General features: G+C 35.7%; 1 protein-coding gene across 1 annotated transcript in view; it reads left to right on the forward strand.

Annotated features, from left to right (window-relative positions):
• The window catches only part of CNTNAP2 (contactin associated protein-like 2), a 1,278,915-nt gene that overhangs the window by 395,723 nt on the left and 860,730 nt on the right, over positions 1–22,462 (forward strand). Inside the window, exon 9 of the mRNA XM_005862840.2 lies at positions 19,107–19,256. Coding sequence (XP_005862902.1) covers positions 19,107–19,256 — 150 coding nt within the window. The remainder of the gene's footprint in view (positions 1–19,106; positions 19,257–22,462) is intronic.

Below are 22,462 nucleotides of genomic sequence, written 5' to 3' on the forward strand. Positions count from 1 at the left end.
TGAGGCACCCCCCCCCCCGAGTGCACAAATTTTGTGCACCGGGCCTCTAGTAATTATATAAAATGCATTTTCATCTAGCAACTAACTTTCATGAGGGAGAGACTTATTCTAACTTATTCAGATCTCATTGTTGTGACATACTAGGAACTAAATTATAGTTTTGATTATTATCTAATTAAAGAAGAAGAATCATCCTAGCTTGTCTCATAGTGTTGCTACATGAACCCATCCCAAGAAGATGCATGCTCACACCATACAGCAGGCATTGTTACAATCCTGGTCACCTTTCTTTGGTTTCCCTACAGCACCAGATCTGCCTTGGAATAAACCAATTTAAATGGTAAATGCTCAATCTGGTCGGATTGGCTCAATTGATTGGTTGCCAGTTCAATTCCCAATCAGGGCACTTACTCAAGCTGCAGGTTCGATCTGGGGTCAGGCACCTACAGAGGGCAGCCAGTTTCTCTCTCTCTCTTTCTCTCTCTCTCTCTCTCCTTGTCCTAGGATGAGGTTTAAATAATGATAGATAGATAAATAGATAGATAGATAGATAGATAGATAGATAGATAGAAAGATAGATAGATAGATGATAGATAGATAGATAGATAGATAGATAGATAGATAGATAGAGATGATAGACAGATAAATGCTCTAAGAATGAAATCACTATGACTTCTCTCTTATAGTGCTGATATTGTGACTAAGCTTTGTTAATCAGAGTGGAAAATATGAATATTTACAAGTTACTAGAAAGAGATCTCTCATCAAATGTGTAGACACAGCCCAAATAAAAGAAAATTTGTTCTTAATATCTGTCTGTATAGCAGAATGAACCAATTCAACTTTGCCTAAAAGAAAAGTAATCCTACAATGAAGTCAAGTGGACTCTTCCCCCTTATTTATGATTTCAATAATGTTTGATTATTTCCAAATGATGGCGTTCACCCTAAATGATTTCTTGTGTAACCATGAGTTTTGTTTGAGCTGAGACATTGACAGAGTTGAAAACCTCTATTGAAACCAACAAGAAAATTAATGGTGAGCAGAGGGGCCTGGTGTCTAATTTCTGTTTGCTTGGGTTCCTTTTGAGAATTCCTTGGGAAGAAATAAAAAACAACTGAGGTGTATATAGGAAAATAAGAACAGAATCCCTTTTCTGTCTTTGCACCATTCAGAAACAAAACCTGAGGCCCCCTGACAAACTACTTCATATGTAGACATCTGTTAACAGGCCACAGTGATCCTGGTGGAAGTCGTGCTCAATTAAATGCAAAAGGGCCTACTGAAATGCCAGCATTTTCATTTTGTTGTGATGACTTTCTCAGAGAATAACAATGTTCAGCTTAGATTTTTTTTTGGAGTGCCCTTTGGGAAAGAACATTTTCTCTTTTAAAAGCCACACAAAGCTTAACTCAAGCAGTTTCATCGTTCTCTCTTTCATGAAGCTACTAAAAAAGACTAATGTATTACTTAATGAAGCTATTCATCGCTTAATAAAAATAAGAATTAGTAACAATAACTGTTATAGTCACATTAACCTTATTTTCACACTAGCATAGAAATTGCTTAGATGTATTATATGTCTGCCATAATTTGCTTTAAAAAATAAAGCTACTGGGAAATATATACTTAATATTAAAAGTAAGATATATTTTCATTGTTATTTTAGAAATTTGAGTTAATTACCAGTGCTAAATCCAGCTACTAAAGTCTCAAGTTTTGGAAAGTGCAAATACTGATGAGTGGAAGCTCTAGAAAGTGGGAGAGAATCCATGACTCACAGTCCACAAACCTGGGTCTTAATCCCAGGTTTGCAACTTACTGAATAATATTTGCAACTGTCCTAACTTTGTGAGTCTTGATTTACTCCTTAGTTCATTTTCAGAATGAGATCTTAATTTTTTGTTTTATAATGTTCACATGTAAATTTCATCCAAGTTCACAACAAAGGCTGATAAAGACCAATATGATCAAATCCTGCTGCAAGGTTTTCATAACAAATCATAAGCATTCAGTGTAGTCAGTCCTCAACATAGCTCGCACGATGCAGACAAATTCACAAATTGACAAAAATCTATTTGTCAAAAACTTATTTTAAAAATTATTCTTTAAAGACATTAAACATATGAAGAATTTATGCTCTATGAGGTCAGGAACTTTGTTTTGATGTGGCCTAGTGTCTAGGGCATTGCATGGCTCATAGTATTAAATAAATGAATTAAAGAATTCATGAAGTATATCCTTTTTCACTATATTCATGGGATGATTCAGTTCATAACTATATTCCTCATGAATATGTTCTTCATGAATATATTCATTAAAGACTAAACCTGTGACCCTTAGCTTTTGATAAATTGAACAATCCTTAAAAAACTAATATATTCACATATATTGAATATATTTAAAAGAAATATATCCATGAATATATTTATAAGAAGAATGGATTCATATTCATAGACTATATATTCAAGAAGAATATTCTCTAACACAATTACATGATAATTGGTAAAGTTAGTGCATTTGGTGAGTTAGTCATTCATCAATTGATTCTTTCGAGAATTATTTTTGATCAATCCAGTTTTAGAGAATTGGTTTTCAGTGAGTTGACCTATAGCCCCCTTTTTTTCTCTGATCAGTATGATATTGGTCAGGTGGGCAACTAGCAACTGGAATTCACCACCCTATTAACCTGTGGACTCCAATGTCCTCCTGTGAAATCTCTCTTGAAGGATGGATGAGATCCTCTTTCCCTTTGAGAATTTCCCTTGGTTACAGCCAAGGTCAACTTTAGGCCAAAAGCTACTTAATCAGCTCATTTTGGCATACTGTTTCACCTTCTTCATCCTGAATTTGGTCTTCTTATTCCTCTTTGTTTTCAGAGAATATGGCTTTAACTTGGAAATTCGTTAGTATGTGAATACTTAAGACACTTATTGAAGACAGATAGATACAAAGGGGACATTGAGTTTAGCTATTAGCCTTAGTGTATATTCTATGTTTATAGTATACTAGAGGCCTGATGCACAAAATTCATGCAAGAGTAGGCCTTCCTTTCCCCAGCTGCCGGCACCAGCTTCCCTCTGGCACCCAGGACCCAGGCTTCTCTTCAGCACCTGGGACCTGGGCTTCCCTCTGGCCACCAGCAGGCACCCAGGACTCGGGCTTCCCTTGCAGCCCTGGCTTAGTCCGAAGGTCGTCCAGAAGAACGTCCGGTCTAATTATCATATTGCACTTTTATTATTATAGAAAATATGGATATAGTGTGCTCTACACAAGTATATATTATATAAATACGGAGTATATAAAAATATGTATAAAAAGTATAATCTGCATAAATCAGTTATCAGCCACTTGAATTTCCTTTCTCAAGTTACATATATGCTCTTTCAAATTTATAACCCCAGCCACCAAAGGGCTTGGCCTCTCTGGAGAATCACTGGCATTGTGAGCCATAGTTTCCAATGAAATTATTCTCTCTCAGATATCAGAAATCAGAAAACAGATTGAGAATATTTCGACTAAATGAACTATGACAGTGGTGAGCTTGCAAGACCTGAACATTAGGATATTTAAGCATCTGGTTATACCTTTCTGTCTAAGAGATACACACATGGTGAGCTCAAGAAAAAATGGAAACCAAGAACACCTAAGAGAGTAATTTTATATGACAGAAAGATGGTAGACTCTATATAATTTTAAAAAGAAACAGAAAAAAAGAAAGTACATATTTTTATGTCAAAGGATTATTTTGAGGGGGGGGGCAGGAGCTCCTTTAAGTATTTTTGCTCTATGAGTTAAAACAGTTTATACTCCCTATAACTGTGAGACACAAAAGGGTTGTAATCATGGTTGATAAGTTAATCAAGGAAAGGAAAGCCATTAAGTTTAGAAATTAAATTAGACATAATTTAAAAAGTGAGATAACCTGCCGTAACCGGTTTGGCTCAGTGGATAGAGCGTTGGCCTGCGAACTGAAAGGTCCCAGGTTCGATTCCGGTCAAGGGCATGTACCTTGGTTGTGGGCACATCCCCAGTAGGGAGTGTGCAGGAGGCAGCTGATCGATGTTTCTCTCTCATCAATGTTTCTAACTCTCTATCTCTCTCCCTTCCTCTCTGTAAAAAAATCAATAAAATATATTTTTAAAAAGTGACATAACCTTTTAAAGCCCTGAATGTGTCCTGAAGTCCCCTCAGAATTTTTATGATGTTATGATGTCTTTCTCTACCTTAACACAGTCCCTAAATATCTTTTATTTTCTTATATATGACATTTCATGTTAAATTAATGGTATTGATAGCTAAATTGTTATTGCTCTAATATTCTATAATTGTGTGTATACTTCATAAGTTTTTGATGGCTTCAGTACACATCTATCTCATGGCCTTAAAGATAACAGCAACATCAACATTTCTACATGGCTAAGGTATTTCAATGAGGTTCTATACTCCATAGAGCAGTGATTCCCAAAGTGGGTGCTACCGCCCCCTGGTGGGCGCTGCAGCGATCCAGGGGGGGCGGTGATGGCCACAGGTGCATTTGTTTTAACTTTTTTTGTATTACCTTTCTATTCTGAGTTCAATAAATAGTTTCATAATTTCAAACTTCAATGTTTCTAATTTACACCTTTCTTTACTATATTTTACGAAAAAGGTAGAAACATTAATACATATATCTTTCTGTTTAATTGCTATTAAAATTAAAAAAAAAAAATTAACCAGTGGGCGCTGAGTAATATTTTTTCTGGAAAGGGGGCGGTAGGCCAAATAAATTTGAGAACCACTGCCATAGAGTCTTATCTTGAATTATTTTTAACTTTTACTGATATACAGGCATACGTCGTTTTATTGGCTTTTTGCTTTATTGCACTACACAGATGTTGCATTTTTTACAAATCGAAGGTAAAACCCTCCATCAGCAAAAATATTAGGACTTGCTTTATTGCAATCGTCAGTTTATTGAGATGGTCTGGAACCAAACCTGAAATATCTCCAAGATATCCTCTATACTGTACATATAGAACATGTACAAATCAGGAATGCACAGCTCACTGAGTTGTTTGAAAAACTGAATATGCTCATGTAATCATTACTTATATCAAGAGACAGAACATTATCAACACCCCAGATTGTTTCTAAATTCAGTAATTGGTGTTAAAGGGTTGCTCATCTAGCAACCAACACGAAACAATGTTCAGTAAATAACTACTAACGAAATATAATTGTGCTGTATGTCAAGAAAAAAAATCCATCTGTAGATGTTATTAATGTTAACTTTAGATAGAGATAGGACGTGACCTGTTAATAAGAAAATAACCACTGTTCATCTATATCATAGAAGTTTAGTGCTTCAAAGTACCTAATCTAACACAAATTCCCTCAGGGAATTCCCCTTGTGGGATACTGCTGGGTGGCATCTTTTCACAATCCCTCGGTTAGTATTCCAGAGAATTCTGCAGTAAGGGACAAATTCTCTTACTGAAAACCATACCTCTGTCTTCAATTTCCCAGGACTTTCTGTGACTTTACTACTTAGGTTAAATTACAGAAATGGCAAAGAATTGCCTTTCAGATCATAAGTTTGTTTTTTGTTTGTTTGTTTGTTTGTTTTGTTTTGTTTTGCTATTTTCTGTGGCACTGGCTTCATCTCCCTGGTCTGCCATCTATATACTCCCAACTTTCCATTAAGCTACCAGCAGCTACCATCTCCTATCCACGAAAGTAGACAATTTAAATAACTATCTCTATTTTCAGTGTGATTTTTCTCCTTTCATCTCAGGCAGTCTCTTTAATCTACTTTGGGTATGCATGACCATTGTGTTTAATGTGTAGAGTCACCCATAAGGGCAAGTACAGATTTATAGACCAAAGTAATCAACTTCAGCTAATGTGCTCAACATGACTTTATCAAATTGATACATTGTCAGTGATTTTCTGTTACCCTATACAGCATAGGAATATATTTCAGTCTTATTTTAAGTGTCTAGAGCTGAGAGGAATCTTGTAATCAGTAGGTATGAATCATTTATTTTAGTGATAAGAATTTCTGGGACAGAGAAGTAAAGTAATTTTCTCAGGTAATATTAGTACCGATTCTAACATTATATTTCCATCTTATGTGTCATGTAATGGACTTACATATCTGTGCACGTATACACACACATGCACACACACATAATCTATGTATATAATATCAATCCATGAAACCATACTAAAAAAGTAAAACAGCTATTTTTAAAATTTATGATATACTAAAAATATTAATTTTTTAAAATATTAGCTTTAATTTTTAATCTTGTTCAACACCTATCACATTTAGGTTAAAATCCACAAGAAGGGGTGAATAGAATAAATTTATAGCCTACTTATATGTGAAACTTGAGTCACACAAATATTATTTTACCATGCTCACTTGTAGCATTTTTCCAATCCCATTTTGTCACCAAAAGTGAGAAAAACTACCAGAGGGCAGTTGACACTCAAAATGGATTGTTGTTGAATTGAAGATTACAGAAGAAATAGTTCATAAATATATGGAGATGTGCCCTTCATGGTTCAATGCTCACAGTTGGAGGAAACCATTGAGCCAAAATAGCAGAAGCTGCCTCTCTCGCTAGGAGTCACGTGGTAGAAAAAGTATAGAGAGGTTTGCAGAAAAATTGCTACTGTGAAAAGCAGAGATGGATTTTTTATGCCTATGTCTGTGGCTTAAAAAATTATTTAGGCACTGCTTTGAGTAAAGGATAAAAATTATTCAGAGGCAAGTGTAAAAACAGAGTTCTATTAAAGGGCAATAATTCAGAATTGTCTGAAATGAAAAACTGTGGTTCAATTAGGCATTTTATGATGTAATTTAAAAATAATGATTTACACTCAAATCATAAAGGATTGTCCCTCAACATAACATTTTAATATCTCTCTTCTACGGCAGGACTTCGATCATGATTGTTCTCTGAACTCATGAGAGTCTGAGCTGTGAGTGGCTGGATAGCCTCTGAGGAGAAACTGTGCTCTCCCTGTGGTTCTTCAGCACACACAGGTGTAAAAAGCCTCTATTGAACCGAAGCCACTTAAAATTACAGTCCTCTGTGGTTAATATGAAACGACCACTTTCAACAATATTTAAAAGAAAAGAGAGAATTTTATGATGTGTACTGTTTTAAAGAAACCCAATCTTAAATTCTGACAATTGTTTATTTTAAGCTTTTAATTTGTTATCAACATTTAGAAAAATAAGAAAAAAGATTGAAGAATTAATTAACTAAATTTCCATTATCTTCATTTATGGTAGTCTAGTATTCTTTCTCTATGATATTTTTTTAAATAAATATTTTATTGATTTTTTACAGAGAGGAAGGGAGAGGGATAGAGAGTTAGAAACACCAATGAGAGAGAAACATCTATCAGCTGCCTCCTGCACACCTCCTACTGGGGATGTGCCCACAACCAAGATACATGCCCTTGACCGGAATCGAACCTGGGACCTTTCAGTCTGCAGGCCGATGCTCTATCCACTGAGCCAAACCGGTTAGGGCCTCTATGGTATTTTTTAATGTTACTTCTGTGATAGAATGGAAGAACAGTCACCCTCCAATATATCATGTAGCCTTTGGGACACTGACAAGGTCATGTGCTCTCATTCTATCCACTTCTCTAGCAACCATGAAGATGGGGGATCAGCATTTCCAACAGCATATTACAGTTAGGCTACAGAAAATCAGAGTATATCCACATTTGATATTACTGCTTGTCAATGACCTCCAATTGGATATGAAAATTATCTCATCTACATTCTGCCTTCTCTATGTGTTGTTTTTTTTTTAAATGTTTTCCTTGTGCCATACAACTCCAGCTTATGAAATGTAGGGAATATTTCATGGAAATTATGAAAATGTATGTCTAAGTATTTAAATCTCACTAGAGAGCACAATAAGGCAAACTTCTTGAGACTGAGAATCATCACCCCTTTTTTTTTAACATGCTCTACAGCATTTCACATAGGTATGCCCTTGGAAAAAGAGGAATTGATTGGAAAGCCCTGGCCATTTGGACAGATATTTCATGGAAATTATGAAAATGTATGTTTAAGTATTTAAATCTCACTAGAGAGCACAATAAGGCAAACTTCTTGAGACTGAGAATCATCACCCTTTTTTTTAATATGCTCTACAGCATTTCACATAGGTATGCCCTTGGAAAAAGAGGAATTGATTGGAAAGCCCTGGCCATTTGGACAGTGTCAGTTTCCTATAAACAAGAATGATTTTGTGCCTTTAGAGAAAATTGTAAGATACTGCAATTTAACTGAGACATATGTGAAACAAAGATAAAAGACTAAATGTGACTTAGTTTAAATTTAAAAAATAAATTTTAACGTTAATAATGACAAATTATTTTCCCAAAATGGTATAATAATTTCACATCAACAATTTTCTATTTAAAACAGAAACAAGGGGTCAATGGAGGGGGAGGGGAGAGGAGAAATCTGTAATACTTTCCACAGTAAAGATAAAAACATAAACATAGGCCTTCTTGAAGATGGCGGCATAGGTAAACACCGGAGACTGCTGCCGCAAACAACCACTTCAAAAATACAACTAAAAGACGGAACGGACATCACCCAGAACCACAGGAAGGCTGGCTGAGGAGAGACTCTTCAACTAGAAGGAAAAATAACAGCACACCGAGGCTCAGAGGAGGCGCAGTGTGGAAAAAACTCAGGTGCGGAGGTGCGCGCGCAAAGCGGGCTGGTGGCTGAGAGCGCGGTTGTCGTTTTCGGTCAGGGGGGAGTCTCAGACTCTGAGCTCCAGATACGGGCGAATCGCTGGGGACTCGGACCCAAACGGGAGAAGCGGGAGTGTCTGGCATCAGTTGGAAGGCAGCTGGGGGAGCGGAGAAATCTGTAATACTTTCCACAGTAAAGATAAAAACATAAACATAAAATATAACAGAAACCAAACAGTGACTATAAACAATAATAATACATAATTAAATTTAAGCCAACTAACTGCCATATTCATTTTTTTAGTTAAGGAATAGAAAATATAATCTATAAGCCATTAAATATAAAAAATAGAATAAGAAAAATGACTCCAGAAAGCATAACTAAGTTGATAATATTCTCGTTGCCCAAAGAAGTCAGGTGGTACAATTAAAAGATTATGGACTCTATAAAAAATGGTTCTTAACCTGAACAAAGAGCTAAACCCCTGCTATTTTATATACACTTTTAGTATCTCTGAATCAGGATTTTTCATAGGCCAGGAATCATGGTTTTCTTCAGGCTTTCAATATAGACTATACCCAAAATTATTTCACCGTGTAGCTAAACTACTCAAGGATTGTACATTCTCTCTCCTTGCATTTCCCATCTATCATAGTCTCCTCACCCCACTCCAGTTACCATAGACCTCCATATTTCCAAATCTTGTCCTTGTTTTACTTGATATCTCAGAAGCACTTAAAAGGTTTACTAGTAGCTCATCCCTCCTTGGAACAATCTCTCAACACATTTTCCTGTTTGTTTGTTTTCCTGTTTCACTTGCTGCTATTTCTCAGTCTTCTTTCATGGACCTTTATCCTCTTTCCAGCTTTTAAGTTTAGAGTACTCCACCTCTCTTCTCTTCTCTGTGTTTGTTTTCCTGTTTCACTTGCTACTATTTCTCACCCTTTTTTTTAACATGCTCTACAGCATTTCACATAGATATGCCCTTGGAAAAAGAGGAATTGATTGGAAAGCCCTGGCCTTTATCCTCTTTCCAGCTTGTTAAGTTTAGAGTACTCCACCTCTCTTCTCTTCTCTGTCTTAATTCTCTCTCTAGGTAAGCTTATCTAGCCCTCTGATTTATGCTCATGCCATCAAATGCCTGTGTCTAGACCTGACTTCTTTGAACCTCACACACAAATGTACAACAGTCTGCCTGACATTTCTACTTAGATTTCTAATGCACATACCCAACATTGACTCCCTACCCAGTCTCCGATTAATTAAATGGCATTGATTTCCCCTCCATTGTTTAAGTCTCATATTTTTCTTGTTATCAAATTTTTGATAACCAATTAATGAGTCAGACCTGTCAATGGTACCTACAAAATATATAACAAATCTGAACACTTTTCTCCAATGCTAACCTTGGTCTAAGCCTCCGTCTTCTCTTGTCCTACTTACTGTACAAGCTTCCTAGTAGGCCTCCCTACTCTCAGTCTTGTCTCCCTAAATCCATTCATTGTACAGGAGTTATGTTCTATATGGTCATTGCGAACACTGACTTAGTGAACACTGAATCATTGCTCCTACAAGAAATACAGGGTTAGGTTCCTACAGTCCTCTGATCCCAACATTTGCATCAATTGATCAGTACATAACCTTGTTTTATGTGTGTTTCTGTTTAAAGTTACCTTGATTAATACATACGTACATTGATTCATTAACACTGAACAAATGGCTGACAGCATTATAACTTGGACCTGAAAGAAGTTTACCTAAGCTTTCTTGCACTGAGGAACATGGGCCTATTATGAATAAAGATGCCAAAAAATTCCTATATGAATGTTTTTACAACATATATTTTTATTTTGGTGGGTAAATATTTGGGAGGGGAATTGCTAGGCTATAGCATTAATAATTTTAAAACTTCCAATTTTCCAAATTGGTTGAACAAAATTTCATACCACCAGCAATGTACAAGAGTACAGATCAACCCAGATCCTTACTTAGTCCTTTTAACTTTTAGCCACTGAAGAGGTTGTAAAATGTATGTCATTGTGGTTTTAGTTCCCCTAATGACTAATGATGTCAAGCAATTGTTCATGTGTTTATGGAGGATTAATACATCTTTATGCATGATGTGACTTTTGCCCAGTTTTATCTTTCAATTATTGACTTTAAGAGCTTTTAGTGTATTATTGTAATATGTCCTCTTAGCAAATATGTGTGTTTATTTTGTTTTGCTCTCTGTCTTGCCTTGAATTTTCTGAACCATGTCCAGCGATAAGCAGGGATACTTCATTTTGGTGAAGCCAAATTTAACAGGTGATTTTGATGACATAAGAAATCTCTGATAACCCCCAAGCCCTGAAGGTATTCTGTTATGTTTCAGAAGTTTTATAGTAGGACTTTTGTGTTTGGGTCTAAAACCCATCTAGAATTCACTTCCATGTATTGTGTATGCTGAAAATTGAGATACATTTCCCCCCTACATTCATTCAGTGTTCCCACATAATTTAAAAATGAAGAAATAAACAAAAACACCTTGTCTTTCTCCATTGAGTTGCCTTATGCCTTGTCAAAAAAATAATGGACCACATATGTGTGGGTCTATTTCTGATCTCTTTGTGAATTATTATAGTTTTATAGCAAGTCTTTAAATCATGTGATACAGCTCCTAATTTTGTTTTTCTTTTTGCTTTATTTTTTAAATATTTAAGTTTTTTTACATTTCCTTATACATTGTATAATATTATATATCTTTTCCTACAAAGGCCAATATTGGAATTTTTACTAGGACGGCATGGTATATATATCTCCATTTATTTCGAGCTTTAATTTCCTTGGCAATGATTTGGAGATTTCAGCTCCATTTATTTGAGCTTTAATTTCCTTGGCAATGATTTGGAGATTTCAGTGTAGAACTTTAAAAGTTCCCCCAAATGAATAACTTGCAGACAAGGCAATAAAATTGATTAATCTGAGCCTTTTTTTTCCTCAGAAGATTCTGGGTGCCTGAAAGGAAAGACTCTGCCCATCCCTAAGATTCTACATATTAAATAAGCAACTGGGTCATTTCTAGCCACTCATGAAAAATGTCATGAAGTGTGCTCTCCCCAGTGTATTAGCCTAGTGAAAGGTTCTATTCTAGTGGCTCTTTCAGAAAAGGCATGTTCTAAGGTGACATTCTGTCTATACCAAGACAGAAACACATTTAGCTGTTTCTTCAGCTTAAAAAAATAGAAGTATACCGTGCCTGCCCAAGAACCTTATTTCATGTTCTGTATGATTGTAATTGGTCATATATTATAGAAGGTAGTTTGTATTGGCATGTAGAAGTGAGCAAGATTAAGTTGAATCAATTTCCCGATGATATGGAATTTATGTAGATAAAAAAAGACATAGTATGTGACATGTTTATATAGAGATGCATACTTCCTTTTCTTTATTATTGCATAAGTAGTTAACTGATAACTTATGAGGTATATTACATATCAGAGAAGCACATAACTGCCTAAAGATGGATTCATATTCCAGGACATTTTTCTTTCAAGATTGAGGATTGAGCAAAAAGATTGAAAACTGTAGTCACTGTAATTTTATTTGAAACATATTGAAACAGATGTTACATCTTGGTTTGCTACTGTATTTTAAATACTTTCTTTTTTCAATATTCATTAAACCAGTCTTTTCTTCTTGTCTTTAATAAGAGCAACATCTGTTTCTTCTAGTTCAATCAAAGCAACCACCTCAAGAGTCTCACTTTAAAAATAATGCTATTAGAGAGACAGCCTAGATAGAATATGCTTCATTAACATTTTACATTTGCATACTAAACAAGCCTTTCTAACAATTACAAGTTAGGGAGATGTTAGAGAAAATATTGTAAAACGATTTAGTCATCTTATGAAAAGAATTAAGACCAGAAGGTGGAATATGGTTTTAAAGATGTTGGTTTTAGGTTAAAAAAATGTCTTTGTGAAAATACTGGTTTCCTTTTGTAATGCACAGCTGAAAAGTTTTCATCAGTAGGAATTGGTGAAGAAATGGAGGGATCTATTATAAAGTAACATCAAATAATCTTTCAGTTTAAAATTAAATCAGAGTGTTGCAATAGTATTTTTTTAAACAAAAATATTTTAGAAAATGTATATTGTGGTATATCTCAATCTCCTCAAACTTAGTCATCATGAGAAATCCTTGCTTGAAATTGGATTTAATTTTTGAAAATATTACACAGACATTCAGAACCACATCTATTAAATAATCTACTTTTACAAAACTCATTTTGCTCAAGATTGGCTTCAAAAACAGTTGAATTTGATAATAACAAGAGATATATTGGGAGCTACCTGTCTAAATATTCAAATTCCTCACCACTGATATTACACTACTGGATTTATATTGAGGAGGGAGGTATTCATAAAGAAAACCAATTGTAATAATTTCATAACAGCTAATGATTATAGAATTAAAATTCAACAATACAAGTTGATATGTAGAGAGCTATGCTCACTCACTGAATAAGAAACAATAGCTAATATTTACTGAATGTTAATTATATGCCAGGTACTATTCTAAAAGATAATATATGCCCTTAGTCCTCACAACAGCCCTATGGAGCAGATACTTCTGTTATCTCCATTTCACAGAGAAGGGAACTGAGGCATAAAAAGGTTAATTTGTGGGAGGCCCAGCTATTAGGTGAGCAGAAATGAGATTTGTATCCTGATGTCTGGCTTTAGTCCATGCCCTTGACCATTGTTCTATTCTACCCCACTAAGGGTGGCTCTGTAGGCCAAACACCCCTTCTCTATCTAGCTCAGTCTCTTATAGGGGCATGTTTCATATGTGCCTGAATAGAATATAATCCCCAATATAGGGCAGTCCCCCCATTTCCCCAGCAAGATCATTGAGAGTACCTTTTGACTAACTCGCATCTATAAACTTTTACATGCAGCTTTAATAGCAGTGTCCTTGTCTTAACCTTGTCAGACTTCTGGCACACTTTTTGCAGACCAAGTCATCTTTACCTCGAAGTTGTTTGAATGCAGGAATTTTTCCATGTGTAATGCTGTCACTGGACACATTTTTTCTAAGCTTCAAATGCTCATTAGAATAACATTAGGACTTTTTCTTTTCAGGTGCCCCAAATGTGGATATTTATGATGTCCGACCTGTTAAAATGTATTACACTTGTTTAGAAGGATATTTATAACAAATATACCAATATTTGTAATTGTGAGGTAATAATCCAAAGAAAAGTACTCAACTGAAGTTTCAGCTTCCTCTTCTGTGAAAACAATACATCAAAACTTCTTTAATATATATATATATTTCAGAGAGAAAGGGTGAGAGAGAGAAATATCAATGATGAGAGAGAATCATTGATTGGCTGCCTCCTGCACCCCCATACTGGGGATTAAGCCTGCAACCTGGGCACGTACCCTGACTGGGAATCAAACCATGACCTCATGGTTCATAGGTTGATGCTCAACCACTGAGCAATGCTGGCTGGGCAAAGCTTCTTTATTTTTTGATCTAATGATATAGATCTGCTTCCCTAGTCACTAGGCTCTGTTCTAGTGCTATTAGAAATACTAATTCATTTGTTCCTCAAAAGAAATCTATAAAGTGAACATTGCTATTTGCATTTTAGAGAAGAGAGACCTGAGGCACAGAGAGGTTAAGTAAATTGCCCAGGTTATCAAGGACAGGAGCAAATGCAGAACCCTGGCTCCTGGACTAGACCTCTTAACTACAACACTGTTTCTTGTGCTCGGCTCCCTTGCTGCTCACTGTTGAGAAGAGACAGTACAGCTATACATGCAGTGTGTGTAGATGGCGCCAGGCATGTGTGGGCACTCAGGAAATTTGAGGCATAAGTCTCTTTTTGTTAAGTTCAAGCATCAGCACCCTTCTTTATCAGGCCTGTCCTGATCCACTGTCCAGCCATCAGGAACCCACTGTGTGGCAGGTATGGGTCCTTGGCGGGTGTCTCCCTTCTCAGGGACAATCATTGGCTATAGGATAGTGAGTGGAGGAATAACACCTCTTTCACAGCAAAGGAGAAGTGCTGCTTTAGTCCTATCTAGTGATGTGTTCGTTGTGATTTATGTTCTTTGATATTTTTAATAAAACTTGGAATGATAGTACATTTCTTTCCAGAATAAATGTATTAGTATTTATTGTAAGTTTATATCTTATATCAATGATCTGATCAGCTGTGGTATTCTGAGTGATTTCCATATAGTATTGAATTTCAAAAGTTCTTAAATGACATTAATGTTTCATTTCATATGAATTAAAATTATTAAGCAATATTGTTAATTTGTAAAATTCTTTAAAGAGGTGATTTCTTATAGCTTCTCTGATGCAAAACTAATTCTGTACTACTTCTTCCAAATGGCAGATGGTCTAGGAAGTGATAAATGGAAAACACATTTTGGAGCAAGTCAGCAAGAGAGGTCATATAATTTTATTGTAGTCCGTCTTTCATGCAAAGTTGTTTGACTCTCCCTTGCATTGGAGAGAATAGACTCAGGCAGAGGTGAAATATGCTGAAACGATGGCCTCCTCTTTTTTTCTCTTCATAAAATTTGACAGCTGAGTTCTGAATAGTGGGGAAAACTGCTTCTTGAGTGTCAAAAGGTCTAGATTAGAGTCTTAGCTCTACAAACTAATAACAAGATAGCAGGTTTAAGAGCACTGATCCACTCATTATAAAGTGAAGAGTCAACACAGAGCTCCCTTTGCTCAGTTTCACAACATATAGTGGTGGTTTTAATACTCATGAGCTTATTTTAATGTGCCTTGGGAGAAAATGCTAGAATTTGCTTCTCCACCCTGTAGTATAAGATTTCCATACTGATTACAATTTTAAGAGAAAAACACCAATGTAAAAAAATACTTAAAGCCCTGTCCAGTATGTCTCAGTTGGTTGAGCATTGTCCCATGCAACCAAGAGGTCCCCAGTTAGATTCCTGGTTAGGGCACATGGCCAGGTTGTGGGTTCAATCCCCAGTAGGAGGCGTGCAGGAGGCAGCCAATGGATGTTTCTCTCTCGTTGGTGTTTCCATCTCTCTCTCCCTTCCTCTCTCTCTAAAAGCAATTAACATATTTTTATAGAGAAAATACTGAAAGACATATAGTATGTGATCTTCCAGTACAACAGAAATCTGACAGTGCAAATGCTGAAACTGGATGGTGTTTCAGTTTACACGCAACCCTCGTACTACGTGAGACAAGGATATCACCAGAAACTGAGCTCCTGTACAGTGGTGGCAGCAAATTGAAGTGTGTGTGTGTGTGTGTGTGTGTGTGTGGTACACGTGCCCATGTGCGCACAGTGGAAGAGAACTCGACCACAGATGCACAGAGGTGATATAACATACTTTCTTTTTTGTTTTGTTTATATTTGTGTGTTTGTTGTAAGAATTCAGCCTCTGGAACCAAACAGATATATCTGAATTATAATTTGAAGTTCTGATATTTATTAGCTACAGATGCTTACATTTTATTAGATTCGGTTATCTCACCTACTTATTTGGGAAATATATATCTATATATTTTAATTTTCTGTGAATTATAAGTGAGTTAAATGCAAGTAAAATGCTTACCAGAGTGATTGCCCTAGAAAGCTTAGAACAGTGTATCTATAAATACTTGCATATACAGAGACCATGAAATTAGATTCGTCTCTAGAGTGAGCCTTTGGGCTATTATTTTTTTTAATAACATGCAGATGAAGAAAAATTCAAAGAAGTAGCATATTTTATTTTGAGCAATTAGATAATTCTTTCCCCCATTGAAGAATGGGCTTCATTATATTTGCAGCCCATTCCTATTACAGACTGCTGAAGCTTGCCTCTGGTTGATTATTAACATGAAAAGTTCAAAATAATAATTGGAACTAAAATGAATAGAAATCACAGTTCAGGCTCAGATGTGGCAGTGGCTGCTATCAACAGGCTGCTTTTATCTTCAGTCCAGTGTCTCTAGTAATTAAGTTTCCTGGAGAAAGTAAAGTAACCTTTTTATTTTAATCTGATTGGAATAATAGATATTTTGCCATGAACAATTAAGCTGATGATCTTCTTTCATAAATTAATTTTGTGAAGAAAAGATTTTCACAGGGATTTTTAGAAAGGCTTTCTGGTCTACCATATAGGATGGGACACTGTCAACTAAAGACATCTTACAGGTGACTTCCTCTGATGTGTGATTAGTTAGAATTAAATTTGTGGAATGAACATTTGTAAAATTCATGTACTTGAGATCCTGACCCAAAATTGCATTTTAAAGCAGGGTTTATCACATTGTAAAGGCAAAAACAAAAGCCAGAATCAAAACCAGGCTCTTTTATGGTTAATCCATGCTAAACCCAGTTTTGTACTTGAGAGAAAAAGGTTATGGTAAAGATACAGGCCAACTACTTGAGAAGGAAGTTTTTCAGTAAACATTACTATTACTTGTCAGACAGCTAACTGATTTTAATTTAATTTTATTTTTAACCGCTCTATTGATTTTCAGAGAGAGAGAGAGAAAGGAGGAGAGAGAGAAAAAAAACACACTTATTTATTGATTTACTTATTTATGCATTCATTGGCTAATTCTTGTATGTGCCCTGACTAGGGATCGAACCTGCAACCTTGGTGTATCTGGATGACACTCTAAGCAGTTGAGCTATTGAGCCAGGGCCTGATTTTAATTTTAGAATAAGGTTTTACATTTGCATAGTAATTTCAGCACAAAAAATTTATATTTATCTGTGTATATGTATTATACATATTTTATAGTTTAGAAGTCATTTACTATAAGTTACTTTAGAGCAAGGAATTTTAATTTTCTCTGTTGAAATAAAATGTGCTCAAATATGTAATACTGAATAAAATTTGAACATCTAAAATGAATACCTGAGAGGTGATTTTTGAAATGATATTTACCAGTATAATTTGTAATGATATTTACCAGTAAATACTACCTACATGTGACTATCTTCTAAGTTTCAAAAGGCCTTAATGTTTTTCTTTAAAGTAGCATTCCTGTTTGATAGTATAAAGCCACCACTGGTTTATGCTTTTTCTGTAAAGGACCACACAGTAAATAGTTAAGGCATTGCCCGGGAAACAGTCTCTGTAGCCACTGTTTGTTTTACTCTGTCTTTGGCAATGTGTAAACAAGTGAGCGTGCCTATAGTCCAATAAAACTTTATATGGACACTGAAATCTGAATTTTATATAATTTTTGCATATAAATTAACATTTTTCTTTTATTTATTTTTAATTATTAAAAACATGAGAATATTTTTAGTTACCAGGCTGCACCAAAATGGACCGCAGCAGCCTGCCTTTGGTCTGTAAGCTTTGCTTTGCAGACCTCAGACCAGAGCCTGGGAGCCGTCATCAGCGTTTTATTGATTTACTTTCATTCCATTTTTTGAGGCCTTTACCTGCTAGGCTTATCTTCAAGTTACTTCTACCTGTGGATTCTACATTATTCTACCTGGAGCCGACTAACACAAAATCACTTCCCTTGACAGAGCACAGAACTGTAAAAGGTCAAAGAAAGCCATTCTGACCCTCATAAACTTCTCTGTCTCTTTGTGTTTCTTAAACTCTTTCCAGATATTTATGTTTGGTGGCCATTCTCTATATGCTTTTTAATTTTCTAATTATTCTTCATAAAATAAACACATTAAACAGAAACTTTATTGCCTGTGTAATGGAGAGCTTGATAGGATTTTTGTTTCCCAAGATCTTTATCCTAAGCATCAATGAAATGTGATTGTTAGGGGTGGGAGTTGTTGATTTATTTTTTTTATTTTTTATTTATTTAAATATAACCTACTTCATTATAAAGATACCGTATTGGTAAATGACCAGATAATCCTGGTATTGTTTCCCATGCTTATTAGTGGTCAATTAGCACAAATAACTATAAAAATAGTTAATTTCTATCAACTGTACTTTCCATATGTTCTTATTGAGAAAAATTAATAATGCAAAAACAGTTTATAAAAAGAGAGACATTAGACAAAAGTCATAAATCCATTTTATGATGGTAGAGGCTAGTAAAGCTAACCAGAAAATAAGTTATTAAATTAAAATGATTCATCATTACCTTCCAAACAACTTTATTTACTTCATTCATTTTCCCAAGTACCACAATGGCACATTAATATTATCTCCTTAGATTGGATTACATTATTCCTTACTTGGTTCAATGCAGAATAAAACACGATGTTAAGTAAACATGCAATATCAATTGTAAGTAGCACTGAATTTTCCTACATTAAGATATAACTAATTTTACTTATAAAGTTCTAACTGTTGATATTAAATATTGTTTAAAACTGAATCATCTTAAGAAAATAAATTTACTTTTATTTTGTACTTTACAGGTTCTGGGTTGAACGATGGACAGTGGCACGAGGTTCGTTTCCTTGCTAAGGAAAATTTTGCTATTCTCACCATTGATGGAGATGAGGCATCAGCAGTTCGAACTAACAGTCCTCTTCAAGTTAAAACTGGAGAGAAGTACTTCTTCGGAGGTAAAAGACTGCCATTTTTTAAATCTTTTAACTAATACATTGATAAAAATAGAGTTTCAATGAAGTTTGATTATGGAGTATTTATATTTGATTCAATGGACACAGTAGATATCAGGAAAATCAGTCATATCCCATTGTGTTAAAATAAGTGGCAAATTTGTTTCTTCATGATGAAGGTACTAAATGACATCAGCATATTATTCTAGTCCAATTCATGTATAAAGCATGAGATTCTGAATCTACCCATTTTCATAATACTATACTCAAAAGTCCTTGAATTCTATATTTGTCACCTATTCCTGTGTTATTACCCCAAAACTTGGTGGCTTACACAGCAAGCATTATCTCACAGTTACTCTAAATGAGGAAGTCAGGGATGGCTTAGCTGGGTTTCCCTAACTCAGGAGGGTCTCTCATGAAGTCATACCCAAGCTATTGAGTGTGGCTACATCATTTGAAGCCTGAATTTGGCTGGATGGTCTGCTTCCAAAAAGGCACACTCGCTTGGTTGACAGTCAGTGCTGGTGTTGCCTGGGAGGCCTTAGTTCTCCTTCATGTGGCTCCGATCCTTCAAGAGGCCTCTCCTATAGGTGATTGGACTGAGAGAGAGGGAGCCGGAGAAGGCGGAGAAAGGGAATAGAGGGAAGGAGAGGGGAAAGGAAAGCCATAGCAAGAGAGAGTTTCCAGGATGTAAGCCAAAGTTTTCTTACAATTCATCTTGTAAATGGCATCCCACCAGTTTGGTTATATACAGTTTATTCGAAATGAGTCACTAAATCTAAGCCACATGTAAAGGAAGGGATCACACAAGGACACAGGGGTTATTCAGGCCATCTTAGAGACTGCCTGCACACATCTTAGTTCTTAAGTAATGAAAAAATTAATAAGGAGGAGGATTCTCTTAATGATAAATTTTACTACATGTAAGAGAGTGTTGTAGCACAAACTAGAAAGTTTTCTATGTTGAGGAATGCATCCTGGAAGAAAATGATTTTTTTTTAATCATTAATGAAATATGGCGACACCTTTTATTAATGTGCTAGGTTTTTTGTCTAGAGCAATATATCCTTTATTAGATTATTGCCTTTCTCATCTTAAATCATGCAATGTGAAATCTAAACAAATACACTGCATCATTAGAAAAGGCCTTGGTTTAAACTTTAAAGATATATGTGCACATATATTTGCCTCTAAAATATAGCTATTAATATTCACATATATATTTATCTGCTTATATAAAGTAAGTTTCATAGATCATTATATGTATTCATTTTTTTCTGATTATTAGAATCAGTCTACTTTAGAGCAGCCATCTCATACAGGGGTGGGCAAAAGTAGGTTTATAGTTCATTGTGAGTATGTGAAACAGAGCTTATTTTTATATTATTTATCAATCATTGCTATTATTTATTTGTATTACAACTGTAAACCTACTTTTAATACCCCTGTGTGTCTTGTTCCCAATTGAATCACCAAGGTTCTACAAAAATTCCTGGAATATAGTAGATGATGAATAAATAATTATGAATTAATTAGTAAGTTCTGAAAAATAGGCGAGACCAGCATTTTATTCCCTGTTATCTAAAAGAAGAAATAGAAACCCCAGGAGCTTTACTGACATGCCACTGAGTTTGTAGCCAGTGCCTGGACTCAAGATCTCTGACTCCTGTACCAGGGAGTGTCTCCCTCTGTGTCATGGTTTGATGATGAGTGACAACTCGGAGACAGAAGTCCTGACCTAGACCTCTGCATCTGTAATCTTTCATGGCATTTATTAGAAATTAAAACTACCGAAGTTTCAAAAGGCTCATAATAAATAGTTGATGAGTGGATGAAAGTCAGACATCTTATTGATGTGAGAAAAAGCAGCCCAATAGCCCAATAGCCCAACTGGTTTTCCTCCAAAGAGATATTTGATATGATGGGCTTTTGGCCAACAGTTGTTATTGTTGTCATAGAAAATGGATCACTATAGTCCGTTGGAAAGCTGTTGATAATTCCTACCCATCCAAGTGACAGTGGAATATCTTTGGCCATGGATGAGCTTGCTGAATGCCTAAGGCCCGTTTTGATCTATTTCCATCTAGATGGGTAAGCAAATAGCTATAACCACAAATTTATGGCACAGAGCTTATAGGAGATGAGGGCTTTATAGATTGCCACTTACTTTACCAATTTTGGTTTTCAAACCAAGCAGTCTGCAACATGTTTCTTCTCTCTTGGGTTGCTGATCTTACATTGAGAAAAGCTGTCAGCAAATGGTCTTGATGCTCCCTTGGTTATATCTTCATTAGCTGAGTCCTCAGGGTGTGTAAAAATTACTAGGGGAACTCCTCACAATTCAAGTTCTCAGGTTCTGCCCCTAGAACATGAAAATGCAAGATGCTGAGAAAGTAAAGAATTCTAAACCTCAAGTGATTCTGACACCACTGGTCTAAGGAAGAGAATTGTAGATGGACCTCAGCCAAGTTGGATGCACATTGTTTTAGATTCTTTTTGAAAGACAACATCAACCACTGAAAAGTGAGATAAGTAAGACATAGCTACTTTTCAAATAGCTTTGGCACCTTGAAACAGTGAAATAAAGTCAGAGTCCAAGGTCTAGTGCACAGGTAGATTTTTGTTAAATGAATAATTGTTGCAAGTTGGCACAGCACTGTTGATGCGCATGCTTCTATAAGCTCAATGAAGTCCTAGCTCTCTGACTTGCTCTACCTTGAATAACATGTTCTCTTTGGGCAGCTGTAGCTTAGTTCTGGAAGCAGGATTTAGCTACACTCAGAGTCAGGCCACAGCAAGCCTCCTAAGCTAGTGGCTGTCATAGGATCACTAAGTGATCCAGGCTCTAGAGCAGTGGTTCTCAACCTTTCCAATGCCGCGACCCTTTAATACAGTTCTTCATGTTGTGGTGACCCCCAATTTCATTGTTACAAATTGAATATAATTAAAGCATAGTGATTAATCACAAAAACAATATGTAATTATATATGTGTTTTCCGATGGTCTTAGGCTACCCCTGTGAAAGGGTCGTTCAGCCCCCAAAGGAGTGGAGACCCACAGGTAGAGAACTGCTGCTCTAGAGCCTTCTCCCGGGCTCAGGTCACAGGCCTCCCTGGGGTCATACGTCATCTTACAGGCTTCAGGTGTCTTGAAAAGATGTTTTGCCAAACTACATATCCTCAATACCTTTCATTTCACCACTGAGA

This window comes from Myotis brandtii, unplaced genomic scaffold (assembly GCF_000412655.1).
Source record: "Myotis brandtii unplaced genomic scaffold, ASM41265v1 scaffold168, whole genome shotgun sequence".
NCBI classification, from domain to species: Eukaryota; Metazoa; Chordata; class Mammalia; order Chiroptera; family Vespertilionidae; genus Myotis; species Myotis brandtii.